The sequence below is a fragment of the Atta colombica genome, unplaced genomic scaffold (assembly GCF_001594045.1).
Source record: "Atta colombica isolate Treedump-2 unplaced genomic scaffold, Acol1.0 scaffold189, whole genome shotgun sequence".
In the NCBI taxonomy this organism is placed as follows: domain Eukaryota; kingdom Metazoa; phylum Arthropoda; class Insecta; order Hymenoptera; family Formicidae; genus Atta; species Atta colombica.
This window is the reverse complement of record NW_017259281.1, coordinates 2,983,205-2,993,742: the sequence shown is the minus strand read 5'-3', so window position 1 is coordinate 2,993,742 and position 10,538 is coordinate 2,983,205. Positions and strand designations below refer to the sequence as shown.

Genomic DNA, 10,538 nt, shown 5'->3' with positions numbered 1-10,538 from the left:
TAAAAAATAATTAAATTTTTTTATTAATTTTCTAATTTTTAGTATATACAGAATTTTTTAAGCTTCACAAGTATATAGAAGCTATGTGTTTTGTGGATTATCTCCTATATTCATTCTTGGAATGCTAACATTTTATGAACGTTGCAGTTTACTTCATCAGGGTGAGGAGTTATCTGATATCTGTTATCAGATTGTTATGTATCAGAATGCTCTTCGCCCTGGGCTTTTTTTTTAACGAAACACATAGCTTCTACATGTTTAGAATTTTTGATAAAAATTTATAATATTTTTTATATAAAAATTATTTTAATTAATTTTTCTCGATTTTTTAATTATAGGATTATTTGTGGAAAATGATGAACGTTGGCCTGGAAATTGTCTTCCTGAAGGTACTCCACATCATCCAGAGTTGCAAGACAAGGAAGCAACCTATGCATATTTAAAAAATAAATTTGAAGATGAATTTAGTGACAAAGAAAATAGTTTCAAAAAACTAAAGAAATCACCTAAAAAACTTTTATCCATGGATAAAAATGGTGTTAAATCGCCACGGAAAGAATCAAGTCCTCGAAAGGAATTTAAACAAGATCTTACCAATATTAAAAGAAATTTAGTACTATGTACAGGAGATAAAGATTGTCCTGTTCATTGCAAAAGATCACTAGTAAAATGGAGCTTTTACGGAGATCAAAAAGATATTCAAGCATTAATAGATAGTTTAAGTACAAGAGGTGTCAGGGAAAGTGAACTTAGACATAATCTTTTACAAGAGATGGACAATTTGCTTCTCGTTATTGATGAATGTCCTAAATATAGACTAAATCCTGAAGTTGTAAGTTCATTTTTGTATAATTTATTAAAGTTTAGTTTATTATATGTTATTTATATATACTATGTATATTATATATAAAATTATGCATGATTAAAGTAGTATGGAAAATAATTGTTGTATGTAGTTTTCAGATTTCAATAAAGGACAAGTCAGCAAAATAGTTAAGAAAAATAAATATGAAAATGCGAACTTGAACTTTCCTCCTGATATGTCTATCAATGACGTAATGGAATTAACTTTGAGAGATCATATTTTGGACTTCGAAGACAAAATTAATGCAGGTTGTCTAGGATGTCTTAAAATTATTGATCGTATTGTCTGGAGGAATGCGATCAATCAGAGAGGTTACGACAAACAGTGTGACAAATTAATGTGCGCCGGTAGTGAGATAGATATAGATGCACCACCTAATGCTCTTATAGACAAGATAAAGAATGAGTTTAAACATAGTAGACCCGGTACCCCCGATTCTGAGGTTGGAAGTATTAGCATAAGGACTTATAAGGATCCAGGAATGTACTTAGGTTTACCTGGTGACGACGAAATGATGCCCGACCAAAGGCAACAAGCGACTATCAAACAATTAGCTTGTTCCATTTTGCAATTATCTCACGCTATAGAACAGAGGTACTTACAGAGACCACTAGGGCCCGATCAAAAGGACAAAAAATGGTCGGGCGAGGAGGCACGAGAGAGATGGGAACAATCATTAATAGCATCTACAAACTGGTCACAGTTGTTTGTTCACTTAAGTACTTTGCACAATAGCGTTGCGTGGGACAGAAGCGCGTTAAACGCTCAGTGTCGTATATGTCGAAGGCGTAGGGATGCGGAGAATATGTTGCTTTGTGATGGATGCAATAGGGGACACCATCTTTATTGTCTAAAACCAAAACTTACTGTAATAAATAAGTTCATTATATTGATACTTCCACAATGATTGACTGAACTATCATCATATTATTTTCTTGTTATTTCTTATATGTAGGCTGTACCAGCAGGAGATTGGTTTTGTACAGCATGCAAACCACCGGAAATAAAACTCAAAGAAAAGACTCAAAAGCGGAAAAGATTCGAAGATGAGATCGAAGAAGAGACGATGTTAACCAAAGAGACGCGACAAAATCGCGCGAAGCGCAAACCGCATAGTGATGACGAAGGTGACCAAGAGAGTGATGATGAAGATGATGAAAGTGAAGAAGACATGTAAGTTATCTTTCCATAGCATTAAAATTTTACATTAATATTCCTATAGCTTAATATTTCTAATTTATTTGCTTTCTTCTGTCGTTTTAGAAATATACGATTAGAAAACTTATGCGCATCATGTAAAAATGGTGGAAAATTGATTGCTTGTGACACATGTCCAAATCGTTTTCACTTAGAATGCGTAGAACCGCCATTGTTGAGAGCTCCTAGAGGCAGATGGTCTTGCACCATATGCAAGAATAAAAAAAAGAACACAATAAAAGGTAATGAAGAAATAATAACGGAACAATATACGGACGGAAATGTCTTAAGGATTTATTCTTCTGTTATAACTTACGAAAAAAAGTTTCTGCGTTTAACGTAGATGAAATTATTAGACAAGTTGATAAAATATTATTAAAAAAAGCTTTCTTAGCGTTAAAATTATGTTGATAGTGAGGGGGCATGAAAGAGAAAGAAACAAGGAGAGGCTGTGCGCAGCAGCAGCACGCTCTCGCATCCATGGCTTTGCTAAGAGCCTCCTCACTACTGAATCTACAGACTGGGACGGTCTGTATTGTATTCCTTTTGTTTTGTGTTTATATATATATGTATATATGTGTAGCATCTTCATGGCCAAATTTTGCATCTTCATTTTTTTCTTTTTTGAAAAGCACCGCACATTAAAAGAGACCAATTATTCATCATTAACATAATGAACAATTTATAATTTTTATTTTGAGATTACTTATGAACCTAACCAAATAATGAATTTATTATAAATTATTTACTATAAATCTTTTTCCGACATTTTATTTTTAATTATTTTTTTTAATGTTTATATCAGATTATGTATTATTATTTACGTTTTCGAAATTATTTCTCTTTCGTTAATATATCTGGACATCAGGAAAATCAAATAATATAATATTCCTTGAAGCCTGACTACTATTATTACTACCTACTATTATTGGATTTATTAATAAATTTGATAAATACTCTAGATTTATATTAATATAAATTTGGATTAATATTTTACAATATCGACTTATTTATCGATAAAATGTATAAGTCTTATACATTTGACATATAATATTTTCATAATTGAATATTTTAATTTGAAATAACTTGGCACAATATATGCACACATGCACACATACATATAATTCTTGTTTTGACTTCTGAGTAAAATTTATGGACTTTGGAACTATCTCAAGTACAAACGGCGACTACGAGACATTAGATAAATTCTTAGGACTTATTAGGGAACAGATCCTAACATAGCATTACATAAATGCTTGATTTGCATTTCATGTAAATCCTATATTGTATCATCTTGGTAATAAGATCGTAAGCTATTGCTATTCCATATATATATATATCACATAAATATCATCGATAGAACTAGATTTTTAGTTTTTAATGTAGTCTTCAAGTAATTAGTAAATAATTTCAAATTGAAATGACAAAAACGTGATATGCTAATATAAAAATTGTTAATGTACAGATAGCAGTACATCGGATGACACTGAACCGAGACAAACGCGGCGTGCAACTAAAAGAGCCGCCGAAATTGAACAAGGAGACAAGAATTCCATTAAGGGATCTATGAGTAGATTGCAAGAATTATTGGCTGAAATCTGGCATCACAGAGATTCGTGGCCATTTTTATCACCTGTTAGAAAGGATGAGGTTCCAGACTATCACGATATCATTTCTAATCCGATGGACTTTGGAACTATCAAGTACAAACTCGGTAACGGCGACTACGAGACACTAGATAAATTCTTTAGCGATTGCCAGTTGGTTTTTGAAAACTGTGGATTGTATAACAAAGAACATAGTACTGTGTACAAGTAGGTATCAACATTATCGTTATTTATTTTACGCAAGTTCGGATGCCAGAGATCACAATTTTAATTAGAATTATTTCATGTATTTCTACATTATTAATGGTAACACACATTGAATATGATTAACGTCGTATAATTATTATTAATAACAAAATAATAACATATAATAATAAATTAACATCTTTATTATTTTTTATATTGTACGTATACTAATTTTTGATTTGATATATGTATAAGTAAATTCTTAATAGAACTATTAAGTATGATTCGAATTAGGTCTGTAAAATATCATAAATCTAACAAAATATAACAAATATCAACAAAATTAGGGTTTATAATATTCGGTAAAATAATTATCTAATATAAAAAAGTAGCCTATGAATTATAGCTAAATTAACTATTTTGTGATTGATCTTGATGGATGAATTCGATTTTTATCTTATAAAATTTGCGAACGTGTTAATTCATCTGTAACTTTAGTACAAGTAGAATTTTGCTGTTGTTGATGTAAATAATCTTTTGCCTCCGAACCAATTTGGAAATGTGCATATAAGAAACAAGGCTATGTCTTGTTAAAAATAGTTACGTGTATAGTGCAGGGATGCGATTACGCAAGTACTTTGAGAAACGCTGCAAAGAATTAGGCTTGAATTTCGAGGACGGATTTTTCCAAGAAGAAATCAGAAAGATTAAGAGGCCAAGATTGAGCAGCGATGTCGAAGAAAACGATACGTCGGAAAGTGATGACGAAAGAGAAGTGCAGAAGAAAAGATAGAATAAAGATTAAATATACATTATATTTCATTACGATGCATACTCTTGAAATTTAAATCTAAAGCCGCTCATATTTTATATATTTTGAACTCAACATATATGTGGACTTGTATACCGACATTGAGCGGTTGAAAGATTCTGTATGTAGCTCAATACTTGTAAATTATATACTTTGATTCTTTCAACAAAGTAATATAAAATTACACTGATAAAAAAATTGACGGAATAGTACAATTATGATGAATTATGAGAATTGATTTTACATAATTATTAATGCAAATATAATACGAAAAAAATTGTTTTTTTTTTCTGGTCGATTTTTTTGAGGCTTCTTGTAATAAAGACGTACACACAGTATTATTTGCAGGAATACATATAGCTGCACATATACTTTTAGATGCATCATGCATTCAGAGCATTTCAAAATAATGACATACAACTCATTAGTTTCCATTTGCTTCAATCAGTACAAGAATTGCACTATTTTCTCTATAAATGTAAACGGAAAGATATGCTTGACATATTCTCGCATCGATCAATTTTATTTATTATTTTAGTATTAATCATATAAAGCGGCAATTTATATATACTCATTGCCGTAGTTATTAAGAATCGCGTAAGTGTATACATGGTAAGTCACATTATAATTTTGTTTTTCTCGAGATCGTCTGTACGCGAGCTTTAATAGAACACGAGCACAGCTTTCAAAAAAAAAGTTTTAGATACGGCGTTTATAAAAATTTACGTTTGTAGATTCAGACAATAAAATTGGATACTTTTGTACTGCGTGTTCTGTGATTGTTATGTATTGAAGCATTGTCATTAATATTATGTAAATTTCTTTTTTTTACAATACTTATTTTTTGGATATTTAGTTTATTTTTAAAACAGTTTTCAAATTTTTAGGATAGATGTATATGTCAAAATTTCTTGTATTATGTAATCACAAAAATGCGTTCTTTTTAGTCATGTATATTTTATACAATTATTTTAATAATTAAACTTTCAAATAGATTTTTTTTATAATTCCCTTGTGTCTCCATAATTTATTTCACATATGCAATTACAGATTTATTTGTTCTAGTTAGAGAATGACTAAGTTTTTTTCTTACATATGTTCATTTTTGACTCTATTATATTTCTACTTCAATGATGGCCGTCTGGAGTGCCATAGAACATTTCGTGATGGATTTTTTCCCATTTTGCAACATTCTCAGGAGAATATGCTGGAAATAAAAACGCAGTAAATGAAACATTCTAAATCAATGTCGAGACAAGCTGTTACTTACATAATTTTTGAATTTTATAGAATATGGGCAGGCATACGAGTGTGCCTATGATATAATATTTGTATAGCCAACTATACTGTATGTAATATTTGTATGGAAAGTTAGCAATCTTTGCAGTTAAGGTATATGGATACTTCACAGGTCGATATGTACCTTGCGACATGTCGATTGTCTATAACAAACGAATTATCTTACAATTAACTTATTTACGTAAACGACAATAGTAATATATTACAAAAGATTTGTGTGAAAAATCTCAGCATAATTGCAAGAAAACTAAGTATTAAAATTTATCCAGTACACCCAGGTGTAGGTATCCACGCACAGGTTATTTTGCACAGATAACCTATAAAATTATAGAAAGGTTTCTTTTCGTTATAATTTTTTTTCAAATCAAACATGAATAGAAATTACACATGATTTATATCATTAGTGCGAATAAAATGAGTTTGAAATAGTACGATTTATATACTGACAATTCTGATCTTCGAAAGAAGAAAATGACGTCATTTAGAAATTACTTATAAAAATTGTCGCTAAATTAAATATTAAAAAGAAATGATTAGTGTACACTTCATGCTTTTTTAACTTCATACAATTTCAAATTACTCACTCTTTCGGATTTATAATATATGGCAATTATGTGGAATTATGTAATATATTTAGAAGAGATTCTTAAAGATTTTCCAAATCGCAAACGGATATCCGATAAACGGGATAAATGGATATAACGATATTCACATAACGCAGAGTATTCAACTATCCAAACTAAAGTTACTAGATGTATGGAAACTATGGTCCATTTGATATTATATATTAAATGCTTCAAGCATTTTTGATTGGCCAGTTAGTAAAATTCTTTCTTCCAATTGGTCAATAAAATGCTTCGAAGCATTTATAGAATCAAGTGGATCCCACTCAAAAATTAAGGACTGCTCAGAATTGATAGTTCTTGATAAGCCGGCACACGATGCATGTTTTCCTGCTGGATTACTAGCTGGATTAGAATCTTGCCACCGTATTGGCTGCGATACTGATACTGACAGCACCGCAGTCAATACAGTGGCAAGATTCTAATCTATCTAGCAATCCAGTAAGAAAACAAGCGTCATGTGCCGCAGACTTTAGGAACAGAAAATAGGAATTTTAATCTATCAGAAATCTATATTGTGGAATATACAGTTTCTGATAGGTTGAAATTCATAAATCCAATTTTTCATTATCTGGTTACTGTGATTAGGTTTAATCTGATGTTTTATCCAATGGGTTTCATTTATTACGTTTATACGCCATCTTTTTCGGGTTTAATACATCCATACTTATGAAACTGGTCAATCACAGTTATTCTATTCTTTAAAGGAATAGTTATGATTAATTTCGTAACTATGGATGTAAATCTGCTGTATAAACACAGTCTGTGGCTTCAGCAGAACAACAGTTTTACAGTTTTCGTTTTATGATGTGTCTGTTGATAGAGAGAGAGAGAGAGAGAGAGAGAGAGAGAGAGAGAGAGAAAGAGAGAGGATAGAGAGATCTTCTAGATCTCAAAGTATAATCCAATTAGTGTGAAGAAAATTTTTAATAATTGCAAAATACAGCAAGACCAATGCTGCGTTCAGCAGCTTTGCAACTGTATAAAATTCTTTGATATGATTGGTCTTGCCCTTAGTTCCTTATTAGATCTAAATGTACCAATCATATTCAACAATTTTATAACAGTTGCTAAGCTGTTTTTTTTTGCTCGCAGTTAATCATATTAAAGAATTTTACAATAGTTGCAAAACAATTTTTTCTACTGAACGCAACCATCTAACAAGCGCAAAGAGTGAGGATGATAGAAGCATGTTGGATATGCAACGCGAATAAACTTTCAACAAATGTATTCTCGTGGAATAAAAATTACTTTTAAACTGTGAAATATTCAACTTTATTTAAGAAATCCAATCATTCGCAATAATTTAACACATCATCAACTGAAAATGCCTTTTTCTCTTTTTCTTGTTTTTTTTTTGTTTTCGTAACAACAGCATGATTCATCGTCCTTGATTCATCGATTTTCATATTTATTCAACAGATTATTCGTTCTTAATTTTTTAGTCATCATTTAATAGTTTAGTCAAACAATAAATTAGTTTTGAACATAATACAAAACTTCAACTGTAACATCAATGTATAATAAAGTTTAAATGAAATCTATATATTGCAGAATGCCTGCAATATAAAAGTTTGCTTATCATTTTTCATTTCATTAAAGCGTGTACCACCGCTTTGGCATTCAATGATTTCAGGTCAGTGTAAGTTTGACCAGTTCCAACAAAAACAATAGGTTGACCAGTGATGTATGTCATTGTAATAGCTGCGCCAACCTGCAAATAATATTCATGAGAATGATTGTAAATGATACACAATAGTAAAAAAAATAATAGATATTATAGAGGAAAATATATTTTATACATAAGGTATCCAAGAATGGGATCACCAAATATTTCGTGCGCAAGTAGACCGAGTTCTCTATTATTTTGCAATTTTCGCAATAGTTAACAAGATATTAATAATTAAAAATCGCCAAATATTTTAAAATAATTTTTTACTTAAGTATTATCTACTAATTTTACAGAAAAACGTCAGGACAAAAATTATTTAGTTTCTTTTTATAGAGTGCTAAAATTTTTTCAGAATTTTCTATCAACTTTTTAATATTGCATTTTCTTGGCGCATTATTTTTACTTTTATTATATATATATATATACTTTTATTATATATACTTTTATTAATACGAGAAAATATGATACTAAAAAATTCTGAAAAAGTTCTCTACGAAAGAATTCTACGAGAGAAAAATAAATAATTTTTATCTCTTGCTGTTTTTCTGTAAAGTTGATAGTATTTGAGTAAAAAATTATTGAAAATCAATATTCGAAGAATTTTAAGTAATTAATATCTGTTAATAATTAATAACTATTGCGAAATAGTAGAAAACTTTTCCATTTAGTTTAATCCGCTCTGCCTGTACACAAAATATTTGGCGATTATTCTGGAACATCCTGTATATATGTGATTTATTATTATATGTAAAATACAATAATTGATGTGTGTGTGTGTGTGTGTGTGTGTGTGTGTGTGTATGTATGTGTGTGTATAGATGGTATATATTTCTTATGTGATGATAAATATTTTCTCAGATATTGACATAAAGATTAGAGGTTTTACAAAAAAAATGTAATAAAAATCATTTTTAAAAAATGTATAAAAGAAAAACTTACTTTATCATCGATAGTATCAAATTTTGTCAACACGATACCGTCGATCATATGAGGATTGGCAGATTGACTGTAGTCAGCCAAAGCTTGATTAAATTTCACCAGTTGATCCACAGCCTCATTCCCGACGAGAGCTTCTCCCACAAATAAAACCAAGTCCGGCTCATTAACTTTAATTAGCTTTGCCAGAGCTCGCATTAATGGTTCATTATCTTGCATTCTACCAGCAGTATCAACTAGGACAACATCAATTCTGGAATCTTTCGCAAAGCGTATCGCCTCCATGGCAATGCCTGCGGCATCTTTACCGTAACCTTTCTCATATAGCTGCACCATCGACTGATTCCCGTGCTTTTCTGGTGGATGCAGAGCATTCAAATGACGCATGTGAGTTCTCAGTTGTTCAACAGCTCCAGCTCTAAATCATAAAATTATTGTTATTATAAGCTCTTATACATTAACTTTTATTAGAATTTATAACAGAATTGAGGCATTTATTGACAAATTAATATCTTAAAAAAAATTATTTTAGAAATAAGATGTTTAAAACAAATATATATAATACAATGTATGCATACAGAAAAAATATATAAGAAAGATATTATGTTTCAAGAAGCATATATTTATAATGAGATAATATTCATTACCTAAATGTATCGCATGCGGCTATTAACACACGGAAATTGTTTTCTATTAACCAGAAACAGATTTTTGCCAGATTTGTCGACTTGCCGACCCCATTGACGCCACAAAAAGTCATCACATAAGGCCTGTTGCTGTTCTTAGCTTCTAAAGCGTCTCGTAGAATATCGATTCTCCTTTTGGGCGATAATATCTGTACTAAAGCGTCTGTTAAAGTGGCTTTCACAGTGTTTGCCACACTATCAAAGGTGCCGAGTATCTTTCCTTCCAACTTTGTGCCGACAGAATCGCATAACTTCTGCGCGATGTCCGCAGCAACATTTTTAGTGATTAGATGATCTTTCAGTTTCTCTAAAACCGGCAACATCTCTGCTTGCTTTAGAGATTTGCTGCCAACTAGACTCTTGAACATAGAGAACATACTCGTTTTCTTTTGTACTTGCTGCTTGCACTGCTCCATCTCTTCCTGATCGGAACTGTCCTCAGATTCGCTGTTTACCTCGAGATCGCGAATGCTACCTTTCATCTGTCCAACTAGCTACAAAAGATAATAAGAATATAAATAAACAATATAAATAATGAAAGTATAAATCGCATTTCTTCGACTAAAAATCAATTCATTCAATGCATTCTTTTTCTTTTATATTTTCTTTGGTTGTTTTTTTCCAATTTTATTCTTCAATTTCATTATTGTAAGAAT

The 10,538-nt window shown here is 30.6% G+C and overlaps 3 protein-coding genes across 6 annotated transcripts in view; 1 reads left to right on the top strand and 2 right to left on the bottom strand.

The window, feature by feature from the left end:
* LOC108686768 (bromodomain adjacent to zinc finger domain protein 1A) overlaps window positions 1-4,951 on the top strand; it is an 11,101-nt gene extending 6,150 nt beyond the window's left edge. Inside the window, exons 8-14 of one of the 3 annotated variants that reach the window (XM_018192228.1) lie at window positions 339-832; window positions 957-1,733; window positions 1,821-2,038; window positions 2,129-2,304; window positions 2,477-2,590; window positions 3,528-3,876; window positions 4,468-4,951. In XM_018192228.1, the coding sequence (XP_018047717.1) occupies window positions 339-832; window positions 957-1,733; window positions 1,821-2,038; window positions 2,129-2,304; window positions 2,477-2,590; window positions 3,528-3,876; window positions 4,468-4,648 (2,309 nt within the window). In that variant the 3' untranslated portion in view covers window positions 4,649-4,951. Of the gene's footprint in view, window positions 1-338; window positions 833-956; window positions 1,734-1,820; window positions 2,039-2,128; window positions 2,305-2,476; window positions 2,591-3,527; window positions 3,877-4,455 lie in introns of all 3 variants that reach the window. The other 2 variants (XM_018192227.1, XM_018192229.1) reach the window with 2 other exon arrangements.
* A 652-nt stretch (window positions 4,952-5,603) lies between these two features.
* LOC108686769 lies at window positions 5,604-6,685 on the bottom strand. The gene is made up of 3 exons (XM_018192230.1): window positions 6,550-6,685; window positions 5,937-6,108; window positions 5,604-5,873 (listed from the first exon to the last, which is right to left on the bottom strand). Exons 2-3 carry the CDS (start codon window positions 6,097-6,099, stop codon window positions 5,794-5,796), a joined length of 243 nt encoding a protein of 80 aa, XP_018047719.1. The 5' UTR covers window positions 6,100-6,108; window positions 6,550-6,685; the 3' UTR covers window positions 5,604-5,793.
* A 1,154-nt stretch (window positions 6,686-7,839) lies between these two features.
* LOC108686693 (signal recognition particle receptor subunit alpha homolog) overlaps window positions 7,840-10,538 on the bottom strand; it is a 5,614-nt gene continuing 2,915 nt past the window's right edge. The window contains exons 6-8 of one of the 2 annotated variants that reach the window (XM_018192117.1): window positions 9,844-10,376; window positions 9,200-9,614; window positions 7,840-8,302 (exon numbers count right to left, since the gene is read on the bottom strand). In XM_018192117.1, coding sequence (XP_018047606.1) covers window positions 8,177-8,302; window positions 9,200-9,614; window positions 9,844-10,376 — 1,074 coding nt within the window. In that variant the 3' untranslated portion in view covers window positions 7,840-8,176. The remainder of the gene's footprint in view (window positions 8,303-9,199; window positions 9,615-9,843; window positions 10,377-10,538) is intronic. The other variant, XM_018192118.1, reaches the window with a different exon arrangement.